General features: G+C 50.8%; 6 protein-coding genes across 6 annotated transcripts; 4 read left to right on the forward strand and 2 right to left on the reverse strand.

Moving 5' to 3' along the window:
* Positions 1 to 1,476: 1,476 nt before the first annotated feature.
* GT037_006727 (di-copper centre-containing protein) lies at positions 1,477 to 2,813 on the forward strand (the record flags this gene model as incomplete). The annotated part of the gene is made up of 4 exons (XM_038931774.1): positions 1,477 to 1,706; positions 1,751 to 2,000; positions 2,049 to 2,230; positions 2,282 to 2,813. The coding sequence occupies 4 exons, from the start codon at positions 1,477 to 1,479 to the stop codon at positions 2,811 to 2,813; spliced, it is 1,194 nt and encodes a 397-aa protein (XP_038785246.1).
* A 2,621-nt stretch (positions 2,814 to 5,434) lies between these two features.
* On the reverse strand, positions 5,435 to 7,429 carry GT037_006728 (endoplasmic oxidoreductin; the record flags this gene model as incomplete). The annotated part of the gene is made up of 2 exons (XM_038931775.1): positions 5,435 to 5,543; positions 5,625 to 7,429. 2 exons carry the CDS (start codon positions 7,427 to 7,429, stop codon positions 5,435 to 5,437), a joined length of 1,914 nt encoding a protein of 637 aa, XP_038785247.1.
* A 582-nt stretch (positions 7,430 to 8,011) lies between these two features.
* GT037_006729 (uncharacterized protein) lies at positions 8,012 to 8,610 on the forward strand (the record flags this gene model as incomplete). Its single annotated transcript, XM_038931776.1, has 2 exons — positions 8,012 to 8,276; positions 8,426 to 8,610. 2 exons carry the CDS (start codon positions 8,012 to 8,014, stop codon positions 8,608 to 8,610), a joined length of 450 nt encoding a protein of 149 aa, XP_038785248.1.
* Positions 8,611 to 8,746: 136 nt separating this feature from the next.
* Positions 8,747 to 12,721, reverse strand: GT037_006730 (p-loop containing nucleoside triphosphate hydrolase protein; the record flags this gene model as incomplete). The annotated part of the gene is made up of 1 exon (XM_038931777.1): positions 8,747 to 12,721. One exon carries the CDS (start codon positions 12,719 to 12,721, stop codon positions 8,747 to 8,749), a length of 3,975 nt encoding a protein of 1,324 aa, XP_038785249.1.
* A 479-nt stretch (positions 12,722 to 13,200) lies between these two features.
* Positions 13,201 to 13,822, forward strand: GT037_006731 (uncharacterized protein; the record flags this gene model as incomplete). The annotated part of the gene is made up of 2 exons (XM_038931778.1): positions 13,201 to 13,633; positions 13,689 to 13,822. The coding sequence occupies 2 exons, from the start codon at positions 13,201 to 13,203 to the stop codon at positions 13,820 to 13,822; spliced, it is 567 nt and encodes a 188-aa protein (XP_038785250.1).
* A 3,022-nt stretch (positions 13,823 to 16,844) lies between these two features.
* Positions 16,845 to 17,135, forward strand: GT037_006732 (uncharacterized protein; the record flags this gene model as incomplete). The annotated part of the gene is made up of 1 exon (XM_038931779.1): positions 16,845 to 17,135. The coding sequence occupies one exon, from the start codon at positions 16,845 to 16,847 to the stop codon at positions 17,133 to 17,135; it is 291 nt and encodes a 96-aa protein (XP_038785251.1).
* Positions 17,136 to 17,205: the final 70 nt, after the last annotated feature.

Raw genomic sequence — 17,205 nt, forward strand, 5'->3', positions numbered from 1 at the left:
TCGTTCATTGGTCCTTTGACCTGTCCACCACGAGACGGGGCATCCACTGTGCGGAGATTTCTTGGAAGACCATTCAAAGGCTTTGCTTTTTTAAAATGAGCTGGGTTGTTCACAACGCATGGGAAACATGCGACCTGCACCTCCGTCTGCATATAGTAAGCATCGGCAGAGATCACATTTACAGACTAGCTCATCAGGCCAACCAGGAGGTACTAGGGAAGGGTCGGCCCAGCGTAATAGGTCGACGAGTGGATGAGGGTCTACCGGAACCATGAGTCGTCTCAACAAGTATCGATGGCTAAGCTCGCTTCGATGACAGACAGGAACGGGCTAACTCCTGGATGTGAGGTTACAGGAAGGGTGGGTCTGGGCTAACCAGGCCTCGGGACGGTGGAACACAACAAGTCCCGGAAATCCGTCACTCCATTATGGATTGGTCTCTCCAGGTGGCAAATTTCAATTTAATTCATGAGCCGATATAGCTGTATTATACTTCAAATGGAGAAGCCAGACTTTTATTGTATTTCTCAAGATATCTCAAGTATTCAAGCAGCACACATCTATGCACCGTAACCCTTAAAAAGGTTCACCAGCTTCGAAGTTTTTGTTCAGTACCTAGGTATGTACCCATCTTTTCTGGATGCTGTTATTCAATATGAGGCCAGGGTCTTCCCGTGTCCGTCCCGTCCCTCGTCCACTACCAGGGGGAGAAGCAGCAGCCGGATCCTTTGGCGATCTTATGCTACATCCGGATACAACTGCACGATGCGGGAAGATGTCCGACTGGCCATGGGTGCACGTTCAAATCCAACACAATCCTGTGAATCCTACATCTTGGCGACCCCCATCAATGTCACCTCACTTACCGATTTATGAGGGTCGACAAATAATTTCGTTGCACATTCTTCGCTTCGCGTAAGACTATCACTGCCGAAACAGGCCCTGATCGCGGCTGCCAGTCGCCACATTAACCGAACAACATCAACAAATACTGAAATCATGCCCTAAAAGCATATTGTTCCAGTGTTCCTACACAGGATGCTTTTGGAAGCGTGAACGCGTTCATGACAATACACTGGCTACGCGATAGAGTGCTGACGGCCCATTCAATCGGGACTCCGACTACAAAGATGACCGTACAACTGGACGTTACTTCGGTTCGCCTGCAAGACGCCTTCCGTATAAGTTACAACACCCGAGGCTCCAGTGCAGGATAATCTCGAACTAAAGGATGAAGGATGCAAGCCTTGATTAGGCGTCCCCATACTCTAGCCCGCGTTCATCTAACCCAGCCATCTGGACTCGCCTAAGAACCGTTTTCTCCGTTGACAGTTCTTGGAAATCGGAAGCACGCTTGCGGTATGGCCCTTGTATGATTCAGGGATGACTTTGCGATGAATATAACCGGCGACTTGGATCACCAGATCTCACCTTACGCTGCCAGATCTTGCACACAGCAAGTGCTAACTCGTCGATATGCGCCTTTTTCAAGCTATAGCTATCGTGCAGCTACTGGCTGGACATCTCGTGGCTGCTATTCCCCTCGACTCGACTCCAGTCATCGATATAGACCCAGCAGTCGACCCACTCGAGGCTCTCGCTCAACTGCAACAGCATACGTACGAGACGCTTGAACAGGGTGATGCCGTGTCAAAGAGGGCTCCAAAAGGCTGTTCCTTGGCAAACACTGCCATCCGGAGGGACTGGTAAGCCCACCACGCTTATGAGGTTGTACTTACTGACTTAAAAGGGATTATATGAGCAAGCCAGATCGGAGAGCATATATCAAAGCTGTTCAATGTCTCCGAACATTACCGGCTAAGTCTGACAAGTCATGGGCTGCAGCAGCCAAGACGCGCTTTGATGACTTTGTCGCTATCCATGTCAACCAGACTATGTACATACATGGCAATGGTCTCTTTCTTACCTGGCATCGCTACTTTGTGTGGGCATACGAGCAAGCTCTCCGAAATGAATGTGGCTACAAGGGATACCAACCTGTGAGTTTTCAAAAATGCAATAGGCTCTGACATATCTGACTTTGCTAGTACTGGAATTGGTTCGCAAATACCGATAACATCTATAAATCTCCTGTTTTTGACGGGAGTGATACCAGCTTGGGTGGCGACGGAGCATACTTTGCACACAACGGAAGCTTAGCGGGCGCCCGAACAATTGTGATTCCCTCCGGAAAGGGAGGTGGATGCATTGAGAGTGGCCCTTTCAAGAAGTGAGACTATCGCACACATTTACGGTCCCAGGAAGATAACACAAATTCTAGTACGCAAGCGAATATTGGCCCAATCTCGCCTGGTATGCAAGGCTTCACTGATCTGGGAGTCGATAGCAATGATTCCAACCCCCGCTGTCTGCGCCGAGACATCAGTCCTTATATACCCAAGAAATGGTTCACTACTGCGAATCTTCTGAACGTAACCATCGGTGCGGGCTCGCGAACCCATCGCGATTTCTGGGTCGAAATCCAAGGACGATACCCAGATGGCTTTCTCGGTCTTCACACGTCAGGTCACTACACCATGGGCGGCGACGCGACGGATCTCTACTCTTCCGTCAACGATCCTGCATTTTTCCTTCACCACGCTATGCTTGACCGCATCTACTGGATCTGGCAGACGCTCCACCCAGCAGAGGCGAATAAAGTAACAGGTACTCTGACGTTGCAGAACAGGCCCCCAACGCGCGACGCTACTATCGATGAGCCGTTGAATATGGGAGTCAATGGCGAGACACTAAAGATTCGGGATATGTTGAATACCTTAGGCGGCAGTCCCTTGTGCTACATCTACTTGTGAGCAGATCCAGATGTAAGCTTTTGGTTGTTGTTGTTGTTGTTGTTGTTGTTGTTGTTGTTGTTGTTGTTGTTGTTGTTGTTGTTGTTGTTGTTGTCTTGTGTCAACCGTGGTAGTACTCCAGCATAGCTATATATATCACCAACAGCTTCTCGTACATATTTGCAGACTGCATGTCTTGTGTTGGCAATTTTGAGAACGGACTAGGACTAGTGGACTATATCCACCAATCCAACACCACGTTCTCCTCCACATATTGCCTCTCTGTCTCGTATTCAACCCTTCTTACCTACCGCATATAGTAGCCATCGAAAGCAGGCGCCAAACGGTTATATTAAAACCTTCCCAAGCCGCATGCACATGCTTCGGCAATACGTCGGAAATAACATTTTTCTCATCGTTGCCCATCTATAGATTACAGCATTGACCAACGCGCTCAATCCGGCAACAACGGTGAAACAGACTCGTCCTCACCGATATTTCTTTAAACAGTAACCGTTGATTGTAGGCTCTAAAGCTTGGCCACTTCGAAGTTACCCATTACAGCATTCTGTTGATTGTAGATGCTAAGGCTTGGTAATGCCAGCCGAGAATGAGAGAAAAAATTGCTTGTCGCTTGCTCACCGACACGTACGTACGTTGGGAAGGTTACGCGGGAATAAGCAAAAATTCTGTTCTCGATGACGCGAAAACGACACGTCGACTTTTCCCCTCGAACGATCAAACTACTGAAAGAGGTAGGCATGGAAAATAGGCGTAGGGCTTGTCAGACTTGGTGTAGCTTGGTCGTTCTCTTGAAAAGCAGATGAGTTTACGGTGTTGGGCAGGTGTAGATAGTAGGCGTATAAGAGCCTCATTTTCCAGACATAACGTCACGTGCGCTGAATTCTATTGTGCTGGTCGCCTGAGTAATGTTCTTATGCGTATGTGCTTGTTCAAATGTTTATGTATTGAGAAGTCGCATCGAAGCACGATGATGGAATCTGTCGAGTCCAGAAACGCAATACATACAACTTCCGTTGAGCTCGCAATACATCTGCGTCTCATCGTCCTCCAAGTGAGCTCCAGCCACGCAAAGATTTCGAGGTTGTATCCTCCATCGGTGCGACAAAATGATCGCCATCGGCACCCTGCATCGCGTTCCTTCGAGCTGCTAAACACGCCTCCGCAAGCATTCCAAGTTTCAACACCGTAAAAAGCAACTACAAACATCGGTGTATCACTTGGCCTACCCAGACAGGCAGTTGTAGAAAACAGGCGTATTCCTTCGCTTCATCTTGCATCTGCTTAGATCTTGGTACTGTCTGTTAGACATGGAGAAAAGCAATCAGCACTTTACAAGCGCGTCCTCCCGTAACTAAATATCTGTTTTAAATACCCAGAAGGGTAACTGTTGAAAACAGGCGCATTCCTTCGCTTTATCTTGCAAATCTGTGGAAATTTACTGCACACTACAGCATCTCGAAAAGAAGTACTCGTCGAGTAAGGTTAGAGCGAGTTGCGAACGAGGCGGTCGGTTAACAATTTTGGTACTACATACTACTTTCTGGGTTATCCATCCTTCCGCGGCCAACATCGATGAAACGTACAGAAACCGTAGGTATGACGAGAAAGAAGCAATAACGGAGCCGCAATTCCGCAATTTCGTAATTCACATCACGCAACGTTTCGCATTCGACTACCGTGTTGAGTAACTCTATCAACAGTGTAGAAAATAGGCGTTATCTTCTCCTCACCTTGGCTCATGCCATGTTCGGGTAGCCTTCCTTCACCAATGGTTTTTGGGGTCCCAAGAGACAAACAAATGACCGAAGACTGCAAACCCCTCACAAGCCCCTCGCGTCCCCCCTCTTCCCAGGTTACCTCCATAGGCAGTTGTGGAAGATAGGCGTGTAGCTTAACTGAAAGCTTGGTAGTGTAAATCCGGCAAAAGAGAGATTAGAGCCATCGTCATACCAGGGCGTAGTGGACATCAGTAAGCATGACGGAAACAGCAGATGCCTCGGTGTCTAACGTTGATCTCCAATATGCACATCGAATCTGGCAACCATAGGAAATAGGCGTATATCTTGGTATAGCTTAATGTTCCTTCTCCCCTCCCATCTCCTCTTCTCCGCTTTCCACTCTGGGTAATCGTGGAAAACAGGCGTATAGCTTCTCCTCAATGCTTAGCATAGCTTGTTTTCCTCTCGGAAGGCCGCGGATGGTAATGCGTCGTGATTATGAAGCAGGGAGTGAAATGACGAAGGTCGGCCGAGCGGGCCAAGAAGGTCCGTGGATGTATGATGACGTAGTTGAGACTTGAGAGGTACAGATCGCGAGGTTGGGGATATGTCATGGCGCGCGGAACGAACACGAAAAGGGGTCTCGGCACTGGGGGCCTCGGAAGCGTTGTAGACGGTCGCATCGCTCAAGGTATTGAGATACACGAAGGAAGTTGTGTTGGGATGAAACGAATGCATTCCCGATGACATGTCTCGCTTTTCCCATGTTCAAAAGCAACGCCATCTAATGCCCTGATATACATCAATACAGCTATCCCCCCCAAACACCCATGCTATGCATCAAAAAGGTATACGATCTAGATCCTATGTTCGTCTCTGTTCATCGATTTGGAAATTGCTTTATAGCTCATCTCGCCTTGGGATACGGATCTCCCAACTTCTCGGCCCGGGCACGAAACCCATCCACCAGTTGTACACTCTCCTCATTTCGAGGATGAAGATCTTGGTACTATTTGTGCCATTAGCCAGTGTTCTACTGCAACGCCCATGTTGTTTAAGATGTCCGGTGAGAAGGATTTTTGAGACTTACAATCGCCCAGGAAGCTGCGACCACTGGTACAGAACGTAAAAGAACGTCCTCTTGACCAAATTGTACTCGGCTTTGACCTCCTCCCACATTGTCATTTCGTTCGCGTCCCAGTCCCTCTTGAAATCTGGCACGTCTTCCCCGCCAGTCAGGACATCGATCGGCCCTTCGACGTCAGAGTCCCCGAGCGCTAGTATTGTCTTCAACACTCCCTTGTCAGTCTCTGGGAGTGTAGAGGCGACATCTTTTGGCAAACCCTCTCGCTCATCGAGCATGCGACGGAAGTCCTTGATCGCGGACAGTGAGTGGGAGAGACGGTTCAAGGTGTTGATGAGCGCAACAAGTTCAGTACGGCGGAGGGGCGGGTCTCTTGAGGAGTCGTTCTCGTCGAATTCGAAGAGCACCTTGAGTGCAGTTCCGTAGCCATTTGTTTGCAACTTACCCCAGAGTCGACACTTGTCGCATCCTACGCAATCCATGATGCGACTAACATTCCTGAAGCGGTTCCGGAAATCTTCCTTCAACACCATTGTGTCCGGGTCCTTGAACATGACGGTTTCATCGAAGATCTCGGGACCAGAGGGAAGAGCAGACGTGAGGCGCAGGAGGGAGTTTCTAGTGCTGTGGTCTTGTTCGGGGTCTTCGGAGCAGAAGGAGTAATCGGAGATGTGTCGCGTGATTTTGCCAACAGCTCGCATGACAAGGGCGTAGTTGAAGTAGACATTGCTGATGCGCTCAGGGTGGTTATGTAGGCGTTCCTCGTAGCAGGCTAGGTTAGGTCCCCACTCTCCTGTTGTCTGGTTGAGGTAGTCGTAGCAGAGATGCGTGGAAATAGAGGCGTGCATGCCGGAGATGACACGATGGAAGACGCGCTTCTCCAGACAGGTGTCGTCAAATTCGACAGGATCGAGGCTGTCTACAGGAGAGCCGTGAGCAATGGCAGACTGAACCTTCTGCTTCTTGCCCTGCTCCTGCATGACGTTCTTCAGCTGATTCGCAGCATGTAGTTGTTGCTGGTTTCCGAAACCGCCAAAAGGTGATCCTCCAGACGTTGAGGAACTGCCAGTCGCGGGCGCGTTCTTTGGGGGCTTGCTGAAGCAGTTCTCCCGGTAGATAGCCTCCCAGACCTGCTGAGCCCCAACGCCAGCGTATCCAGTGAAGCGTTCTGGGTTGTCGACAAGCGATACGTAGTCTCCCTTTGCCGATGCCGATTCGTCCTCCGGTACGCAGTAGTCGCGCTCGTCGCATTCGTCATCGTATTCCACCACACAGCTCTCGTCAACATTGTCACCCAGACTGCCATGGAGCGGTCGTTTCCTCTCTTCCCTCTGTTGCTTCTTGCCAGGATGCTGTGCTGTGGGCCCCTCGAGCTTGCCTAGTTCCTTCGCGCGCCAGACCAGTGGTATGTCCTCTTCGTTGTCCAGTGTGTTCACCGCACACGCCACGTTCCCGCACATGCCATTCTCGTCGTCCCAGAAAGGACATTTCTTGCTGTACAGGCTTAATCGGTAATGCGAAAAGAAGTCGGTATTCTGCGTGATGGATTCGAGGTAAGGGTGGATGGCATCGTTGAGCTGTTCGAGGGTGTTGTAGCTTGCGCACGCGTCGGATACTATCGCTCCAGGCGATATCTGGAAAAGGGTCTTAGTATTCGCGTCCCCAGGCTGCGCTGGTGGAGCAGACGACTTGTGGCTTACATCGCAGACGTTTGGCGGAGGACTACTCGATTTGGTAGCATGGCTTGCAGCGTGTGAGCTACCCAGCAGCGAGAAGACTGCGAGGTAGAACACGTGCGCGGCTGAGCGCATTGTGATGATGGTATTATCTGGCTACTTGAGTCTTCCCGTCAGCAAACGTCCGCGACAAAGTGTTTGCAAAGCGAGCAACAAGTTCGAGGACATACAGTTACTCGTAGCCTGGCTATATGAATCGTTCCGGTAGATTAGACGCCGAGAGTACGTGTGGGGTAGGCAAAGAGGCCAGCGTGTAGGTATTGAAACTGTCTCGGGCCGTGATGGTGCTAGTTGGAGTAGGAAGTTCCGACTCGAGACAAATTAAGGTAAATGAAGGACAATGCCTGTTACAAATCAACAGAGACCGAAAGAGACAAAACGTAGAAGGAGCGGGTGTCATGTATTAGATTGCTCCCGTGGCATGCCGGGGAAATGTAATCAGACGTTCATGGGGCCACAGACTTGCAGCAATGTGGCCAGTACTGATAATTGTGGCGGTGACATGCCAATGGACCCTGACATGTCGCGCTAGCGGGAGGCTCAACGGACCACCCTTTCGTGCGGCTCTGCAAATCCACTTGCGCGTGGTAAAACATACGAGCAGTCGCACAGCGCATCCTAAGAATAGCCCCTGACAACGGCCGCTAGTTCATCGACATGGCAGAATCGTCCAAAGCAACTGGCAGCTGGTCTGACGCCTTTCCCGCCCCACGGTGCATCGCCCCGATCCTCTCCCGCGAAGAGGCCCTGTCGAATCTCTCGTCTCCAGACTTGCTCATCGTAGATGTCCGACGCACCGACTATGAAGGTGGAACCATTCGAGGTAGTCTGAATCTTCCTGCACACTCCTTCTACATGAATCGCGGCGCCTTGTATGACCTGTGTAAGAGAGCGGGCGTCAAGCAAGTCGCATTTTATTGTGGTAAGTCTGTCATCCCATTACCATGCTAGTCTTGAACGCAGCATGGCGGCCATACTCGTGCGCTGGTGGTGTGAGATGCGTACCACGAGGTACTGTGACCGGTCCAAACACGAACCATGTGGCTTTACCACAATATTGACACATGATAGGCGCGTCAAATGGAAGAGGTCCGAGATGTTCTGGCTGGTTTGCAGACTACATTGCGGACCAGGGCGATGATCAGATTACATCATTGACACTTGGTGGCGGCATCAAGGGCTGGGTCAAGGCTGGAGAGCCTTACACACAGCAGATGGATGGCTTTGAGCCCGAGTATTGGAAACAGTTTGATTAGACGCGTGCTTGATGCATTAAATACACAGCAACATACGTGGTATCTCAAGCTCGCCACATTATCTACATACGTATAGTCGCAAGATGCGTTCATATCCTCGCCCAAAGTTCCGGAAAGGGTTACTGAACATGATACATCACTCATCTGAGTCATCGACAATGATTCGCCTGCCTCTCTTCCTGGGAACAATAGGCTCGTCTTCTTCCGCCTCGGAATCAGAATCGACAACGACTGCTTCCTTCTTACTCGCGCCGGCACCACGTCTGATGACCGGTGCGTCATCATCACTGTCACTACTGACAATTGCGTCGTCATCAGTGATGTCGCTGGTAAACAGCTTTTCACGCCTGGGTGTCCTCTTCGGTCTGGCAGCTTTGACGACTGCTTGAGTTCCCGCCCCAACGCCAAACATGTCAATACTAGGTAGACTAGAGGTTGGAACCACCTCTTCTTCATCTTCTTCGACGATGAAACTAGCCAGCTCCGACACGTTCTGCCAGGCCAGTGGATCCTCCGGTTCGTCCGCCCCCATCGTGTCGTCAGATCCGATTGTGTCAGCTTGAGATGGTAGGTGGAAACGGGGATCTGTCGGTGGCGGGGATGATTCGTCGCCTTCCTGAGCAAGATTAGACACGCGCCAGTTGGGCGTCTTTGTTATTGGTGTTTCATCCGCTGTTTCGGGGTATGAGATTGGCGTCTCTGCAGCCGGTTTCTCTGTTCGGGTTCGAGCACGAGGTGCTGGAGTCTTAGGGGTCTTCGGGGCCGGCTTCTCTTTGGGTTTTGGCGCTGACTTTTCTTTTGGTTTCGGCGGCGTCTTCTCTTTTTGCGGTGCTTTCTCCTTCAGTTTCACCGGCGCCTTTGCTTTGGGCTTCGGACCAGGCTTTGCTTTTGCTTTGGTAGTCGGAAGGCCTTGTGATGCAGGTTGATCGTCTTCCCACATGTCCTCCTGAATGTCTTCCGGAATCGCGGACGCTACTTCCGTATTCGACACGACGAGACCGTCATCTGCATCTGATTCGCAATCCGAATAGTGCAGGTCCCGCTGAAACTTTTCCAGGCGGTCAGTTTCCATGTCGTACATGCGCTGCATAGTACCGGCAAAAACCCGTGTCACGCGACCTGGTCCGATTCGTCCATTCATGTAAGGCAGGACGCGCTGCCGCTCGGGAAATTTACTCAGGTCTAGTACACCCACCATGGGGGCGTCATCGTCGTCAAAAACAGTCTGGTACCGTCTCTCGAGATCTTGAGCCGCTACAGCGTCTAGTAGCACCGAGTCCAGTGGTGGCATCTCGAATGCTGTCTCGCTTGGATAAACGGGTGCTGCAGCTTTCTTCCCTCGGGCTTTTGGCACGATTTCTTCACCCATACGGCCTGCAGTAACGAAGCCGGTAATCACATCGTCGGGCATATGAAACTTCTTGGGGGGCTTCTTGGTCCGCCTTCCCTTCTTCGGTTCCGGTAGCCAGTCTTTCTGAGTATTTTCGGTTGGGATATCCACCACGCGGCGCTCAACAACCGGCTTGACATCTGGTGGTAAGATTCTACGAGAGACGTCGTCATGGAAATTGAAGTGCCCTCCATCCGCGATGAGTTCCTGCATCTTGAGGTAGCTATCATTTGCCTTGTTTGCGTCGTTCTCTTCTTTGCCTTGCATCTGGAGCATCACAATTCGTCCCTGACGTTTTCGACCTGTACGACCCATACGCTGCAGCATGCGAATTGGTGATGCTTTCGAATCGTAACAGATAATGAGATCAACCTCACCAATATCCAGTCCTTCTTCACCAATTGATGTCGCAATCAACGTATTGAATTCACCGTTCTTAAACTTCTCGATAGCCTCCAGCTGGTCTTTTTGCGACATGCCTTCTGAGTTCTTCCCGTGTGCTTGTCCAACGAAGATGCGTGGGCGGATCATCGGATGATGTCTCTTAAGGATGCGTGCGATCTCTTCGGCACTATCACGAAAGTGGGCGAATACCATAATTCTCGTTTGTGATGAAGACGCACCATCAACGTTGCCGCCATCACCTGCATTCACAAAGTGATCCAGAATGACTTGCTGCAGATACTCTAGCTTCGGATGCCCAACAAAATTATCATCCGTGATCCACCCTTGGAGACGCACCATCAGCTTCTTCCAAGCGTCACTGTCGAGGACCTGCTTCTTATACTTAGACTTCGTTTTAGCAGCTTCGTCCTGGAATTCCTTCATTTTGATATAGAAAGGACCCATGCCGTGGTATTTCAGCAAATCCATTCCGTGTGAGATTGATGCCAGGATAGCGAAGATAGTGTGAACTGTACTCTGAAGGCCACGGTTGGCATTGCGACCGACTTCTAGAAACCACTTCTTCTTGGCTTGCTGACAGCCAAAAGGCGTCAGATCGCGGGGGTTCTTGCTCCAGTAAGCGTTGAGTCCTGCGATAGTGTTTACTAAGGGCTGCAAAGCTTCGCTGTACAAGTCCATGCACATTTCCATCTCATCTGTATTCTGGAAGACTTGCTTGTCGATCTTGCGCTGATGCACATAACTGCATATATCCATAGAATTCTCCGTTCGGATCTCAACCTTGGAAATATCGAGGCCATCGATGACCTTCTGGACGGCCTCTACATCAGCACCAGGTGTGGCTGTTAGTGCTAATACCCGGAAACTCGAATTGAATCGGCGAAGGAAGCTAACAACTTCCACGTATGCGTAAGCGCCGGTTGCTCGGTGGGCCTCATCAACGACTAACAATACTATCCTCTTGGGATCTGCATACCCAGACTTCAAGTCGTTCAAAAGTGTTTGAGGCGTCATAAAAAAGACTCTCTTATCCTTCCACTCCTCCGCTCGTAGTCCTGTCGACACGCCCCCAGTAAGCATTGTGGTGTATGAGCGTGGTATGCCTGCAATGTTGAAGCAAGCCTCCACTTGTTGTGCAACGAGCGGCTTCGTCGGTGCAACGAAGACAATCTGTGCGTCGGTGGTCCATCGAAACCAATTGAGTATGATGGTGGCTGCAATGAATGTTTTACCAAGACCAGTTGGAAGAGCCACAAGCAGATTATTGAAAAGACCTCTTTGGACGATGTTAAACTGATAGTCTCGGATAGTTCCCAGATTTGTTGGATAGACCCAAGTTTTGATTGCTTCTGAATCTAGCTTGTGGTGAGTGGGTGGCTCGGCCTTCTGATCGACAACAAAGTTGTAACGCTTGTTTACTTGAGTAGCAGGTATTGTGCCATCGATACCAGCACGACCAAATAAAGTGGTCTGTCGTAGGCCGGTCAGAGGTGCAACGACACGCTTTCGAGCACTGATGACCTCCACATCTCCCTGTTTTCGTGGCGACGAAGAGGACGAGGCAAAAGCATCGGACGGGAGATCTGCGAGGTCTTGGGCATAGTCGTAGTCACCTGATGCAGTCGCAGTTGCAGTGCGAACCGGTAGTCTGGGGGATTCTTCGATTTCAATAGGCGAGTCTGGAAGGATTGGAGACGAGGGCGCGTATGGCGCAGGACGAGAAGATGTTGACTGTCTACCCGGTAAAGAGATATTACTCGTGGTGTTCGATCCAGCCAACTTCTTAGATTCGGATGGCTTGTGCACACCGATTGTGGTAGTAGGCTTTGCCCAAATCGCTCCTCTCGGCTTCCACGGTGGGGAATACGTCTGAGGTGGTTGTGTTAGAAACATGTCTGGCATCTCCACGTTGGTGGTCGACACATGGATGCGCTCTTTCCGCTTATCTGCAGCGGACTCTTTGATAGGCGACGCATCTTCGTCATCGTAATTGTTCGACTGAGCCCTCTTCTTACGACTTGCAGGTGCGCTGTTTGGAGATGAGACACTTTTGCTGCCTGTATCTGACAACGTCCGATCGGTTTCATCAACAACGTCTTCATCTTCGTCAGACGAAACAAAAGGACCTCGGCGACGTCCATGGCGTGTCTTGCGCGAAACGGACTCTGTACGCTCATTTACTTTGCTGATCCTCCGTCGCTTGGCTGGCCTTGGAGAAGGCAGGAATGCAGGCGTGTTCTCTTTTTCAGCTTGTGTTGCGGCATCGAGAAACTCGGTGTCGTCGAACTCGTCGCCGTACTCGTCACTGTCATCCATTGCGTTGTGGTTGAGAGGCGGCAATACTTCCGATGGTGGCGTGGTGAGGTAAATGTCACGACGCGTCGTATTCTAGCGCGTTTTGCCCGATCGCGTGGATAGATGGGGCAGGTGGACCCCTGCAGCCCAGGCTCCCACTCGTAAGGTTCAAGCCGACATGCATTGAAACGACGCTGCCGGCCCGACGAGCTTACCACACAAAGCTTAGTCGAAACCCAATATAAGCGCAACGAGCCGCTACTCGCCAAACCCCTATGTAATGACTAGCACGGTGTCAGGGTAATAAAAACGAGATGGTCTCCCCCAGATTCTTTCTTTGTGTGTGCGCCAACGTTCATTCTTTGTTCTGATTCAGCCTTCAAGTACTCGTACTTCCCACACTCACTTGCCCTGCCTTCAGTATACCCGTATTAATCTACGCAACGCCGAACCACTACTTCCAATAGTCCCGTAATATCAAAACGCAAACCGACATCAAGATGAAGTACTCTGCCGTTCTCCTCTTTGCCATTGGCGCATTCGCTATTCCGCAAGACGCGTCTGTTACCTCCGCCCCCAAGACCCCTGCCGCCATCCCGACTGGTCTTTCTCCCGCCATCAGCTGCGCCATGTCGTGCGACGACAGCGATGTGACCTGCAAGGCCGCATGCCTGGGCAACGCACGACCCAACGCCTCCCAGGTTATCGATACGAATGAATGTGTCGCCAAGTGCGATCAGGGTGATGGCTCTACTGAGGACTCCAACGCCTACGCCAAGTGCAGAGACAGCTGCATCAACAGCCTTTTCCCTAGCAGCCAGACCGCTTTCGGCGCTGGCGGCGCTGCGAACGCTGTTGCTTCCGGCTCTGCTGGTAGCGCTGCAAGTGCTGCTGCTTCAGCTACTGGTTCCGCCAATCCTACGGCTACCTCGGGTACGTTTACTATTAGCATTATATGTTGGTCATGTTTGTACTAATGCAAATGTAGGAGGATCTGCCTCTGCTTCTGGATCCGAGTCTGGCTCTGCAGCTGAACCCGCTGCGACTGGTGCTGCTGACAAGACTTCAGCTCGTCTCGCTGGTGCTGGTCTTGCTGGTCTTTTGGCCATTTTCGCCTTGTAAATCTCGTAAATTCCGATCTGGGGTGTACTTCGTGGTCCTGATGGCTGGAGAGCTTGGGAGAGTTTGAGAGTCATTGAAATAGTGGCTGATGCGAGAGTTTTTGTTATATGATGGTCGCCGTGTTGAATCTATCGTGCATTGGATACTGGCCCATGTTGGAAGAATGTTCTTGGTGGTAAGGTTTCAATTTGATTGAATGAAAACCTCACAGTTGCACTGCTGTTTCAAGCAGCATATTTTGCTTGTCGCCGAACAAGTGTACCCAGATCTGTGTGAGCTATGTGCTGTGAATTGAAGTCGTTGAGGAGGGGGATCAGCACTGGGAATGCTAGCGCAGCTGATGAGCTAATGATGGCGCTGGCTCGTGCACCTCATGCAGGTCAGCGGCATGACCTCGGCATCTACCTAGGTAGATGTCATCAAGGCCCCGCCCAGACCATGACAAGTGCCCGCACACCATGAAGAAATCGGGGTCATTCATCATGGGAATTTGTTCGGTCGAAACAGAAAAGAATAATGTTCGAATTCATCTTGTCAAAATGGCAGTATTAGAGGGGACTAGCCCCTTCTAGGCAATTATGGACAACACGAACAAAGCCCAACGCCTCCCAAAGTTGACGACGCCGCGGCTGGCAGCATGGCGCAGATACGGCTGTGCAGGTGGTTATATTCGACCTCGGACCGAAAGTTTGATTGTAGTTGTTGACAATTCTGCTCGAGTGGTAGAGGAGAATAGGGGTCACGCGCGTCGTTGATGCGCAGGACAATAGCTGGGTAGCGGCATTGGTAAAAGCCTTTTGGTTAATATGCAAGTGCCTGTTGCTCTCAAATTCACTGAATCTAGATGGAAGTTTCAGGAAGGTATCGCCGGTACTCGCATCGCTATACTCTGTTGTGGCAGTATGACATCCTGGTGAATTTACCGGTGCTTGCGACAGTATTTTGAGTAGTATTGTATTGCCAGCGTGTTGCTGTCTGTTTCCTGTTGGGCGTCAGTTGTCTTTTAAGAACCGGGTAATCGCAGCAGACGTCCTACCCGACTGTCCCTTTGCCTGCTGCAAGTACGGACGCATGTGGACATTTCAAATTGCATTAATGATTTTTTACTAAATGGCACTGTTTTATTCCTTCTGCATGATAAAATCGCATCACATGTTTACGCGATTCACTTCGCGATGTATATAGATGCAACGTTGTTGTCTGACAAGATAGCATTGGTTTCGCTTTTCCTATAAACCACAGCTGACTTATATATCATGAATTTTTTCTGAGAACACAATGCTCTCGATAGTAGTGTAGTGCGATAGGTTGCGCGGTGTTGTTGGTCAGTGGTTGTGTGAGTCAGGGAACTAAATGACGGCTGTTCCAAACAAGCCAAAGCCAATAGAAAACCCAGTCGCAAAGTTGAGCCAGAGGGTCTCATGGGCTTGAGTAATCTCCCAAGGAGCCTTGTTCTCCGTTCGGGCATGCGCAGTTGGAGAAGAGTGACAGGGACACACCGTGAAGCAGAGTCCACGTGGCTGAGGATGTGCATCAGGGACTGGTGTGTCTTAAAGCAGATATGAGCAGTCACGAATTTAGATGCGATAAAGATTGAGGGTTGGAACCTATATAGTACTCCAACGATAGAGGCCTGCAGCGACGTGTAGGCATCACCAACAACGAAGAAGAATCTTCATTACTACTGTGTGTTTGTCGGTAAACAGGCACGCGGATGAGCCAGGCAGTGTCGCAACCCCTAGGGTCAAAGTAAACAATCTTTGAAGCAACGATCTGCTCATGGTTGGAGAGCCATGTCGAAATCGTAGTTAACCATCGTATCTTCTGCTGCTGCTAGCATCAATTGATCTGCAAGACACATTTCGACAATAAGTTCCCATAATCTTCTTGGGATATTCTTGGCACAGTAGCATGGTACATGATAAAAGATCGTAAGCTGAGTTTCGGTCGCTTGGCCGGCTTCTGAATTGGCAATACATTCCAAATGCTTCCAGCTTCGGGGATGCCCAGCGAAGGAACATATGCTGCGTTCCGCACAGAACCGATCCTTTCAGTAGGTCACTAGGTGTAGCTTCGTTGCAATAGTCAACACGGGTTGAAGGGCATATCAACATCAGCAACCACTAGATAGCTGTCTTGCCGCATTGTTGAATGGAGACAGTCTTGATGGAAAGCTCGCTGAAAGAGTTTGCATGGTCCCCAACGTCGCTGCAGTGATGCGCAAGCTGATGTGCGCCAGCGATCACGTTAGCGAAGGCCGGATACGGCGAATAAGAAGCGGGCAATATGCGGCCGATGAGGGTTGGCTAGGTGCGGCTGGGTGTTTCGAAGGGGGGCAGGACACGAGATGATTGAATGCGTCTGCTAGCGCCCCTGTCTGCGGACCTAGTAATGCCGCTGGGTAATCCCGCGAACCGAATGGGTGCATCACTGCAATTGCAGGCAGATATGCGACACAACCATGGGCGTTATTCGACCTTCACCACCAGGCGGGGGTCGACGATAGAGGTGGTCGGGCCGTCTGAGACCAGGCTGATGTGGCCGGAAACAGGTGGATGTGTAAGAGAGTCAGACGCGAACGGGCCTAGTGGAGGCAGGGCCGCGGAAAGGAATAACAATAAAGGACCAAGGCGCTTTGCGTCTCCGCACAGGTGCGCGGGCAAGAGGCGCCTGTTCAGACTTTGCTAACTTGTGTGACGCAATGTGTGCTGTGGAAGATTCGGCATCAAGCCCATCCATCCACGGGTCTGCCAAACGAGCAGCGAGGTCTAACGAAGGAAGTCGACCCTTGTCGGCGCTAAATCGAGTTAGACAACGAACCACTTGCACCATACATCGCCTCCTCGAGACTTCCTCGCCGCGCCCACACCATCATCGCAGCACTTGATACCAGATGAACAGGCACTGTCGTCTGATGGGGCGCATGCTCTTGTTGATATGTGATGATTGTGGTGCTTCAATTTGATGAGACTTAGTAGCAACTCTGCCGATACTCGCACGCCAGTGGTGTATTACCATCGGCATGGCTGAGACAGGCGGAGCAACTGCGAATAACAGAGATAGTCGCCGCATGATGGGCGCGTTGCCGGTGTATGTTGGACAGGGGTGGTGGAGATCGTTCATGGACGAAGCGTGTGAACATGAACGTGCAAAAACCATCAAAAGAACGCATCGTGACGAGAGATCCATCAGCGCCCCCATCCGTGACGGAACGGCGCATCCATACGACGTGGGTGGATGCGGGCCTGGTCGTCAGGGTGCTGTTGTTAGCAGCACCGATGAGAAAGATGAGATATGCGTAAGAAAGAACTAGGTCCCACGGACGTAGCCTTGGGCCTAGCTTGGCACCGTTAGACCCATACTACAGCGAGTCCGCCATCTTC

This window comes from Alternaria burnsii, assembly GCF_013036055.1.
Source record: "Alternaria burnsii strain CBS107.38 chromosome Unknown 731, whole genome shotgun sequence".
Lineage (NCBI taxonomy): Eukaryota > Fungi > Ascomycota > Dothideomycetes > Pleosporales > Pleosporaceae > Alternaria > Alternaria burnsii.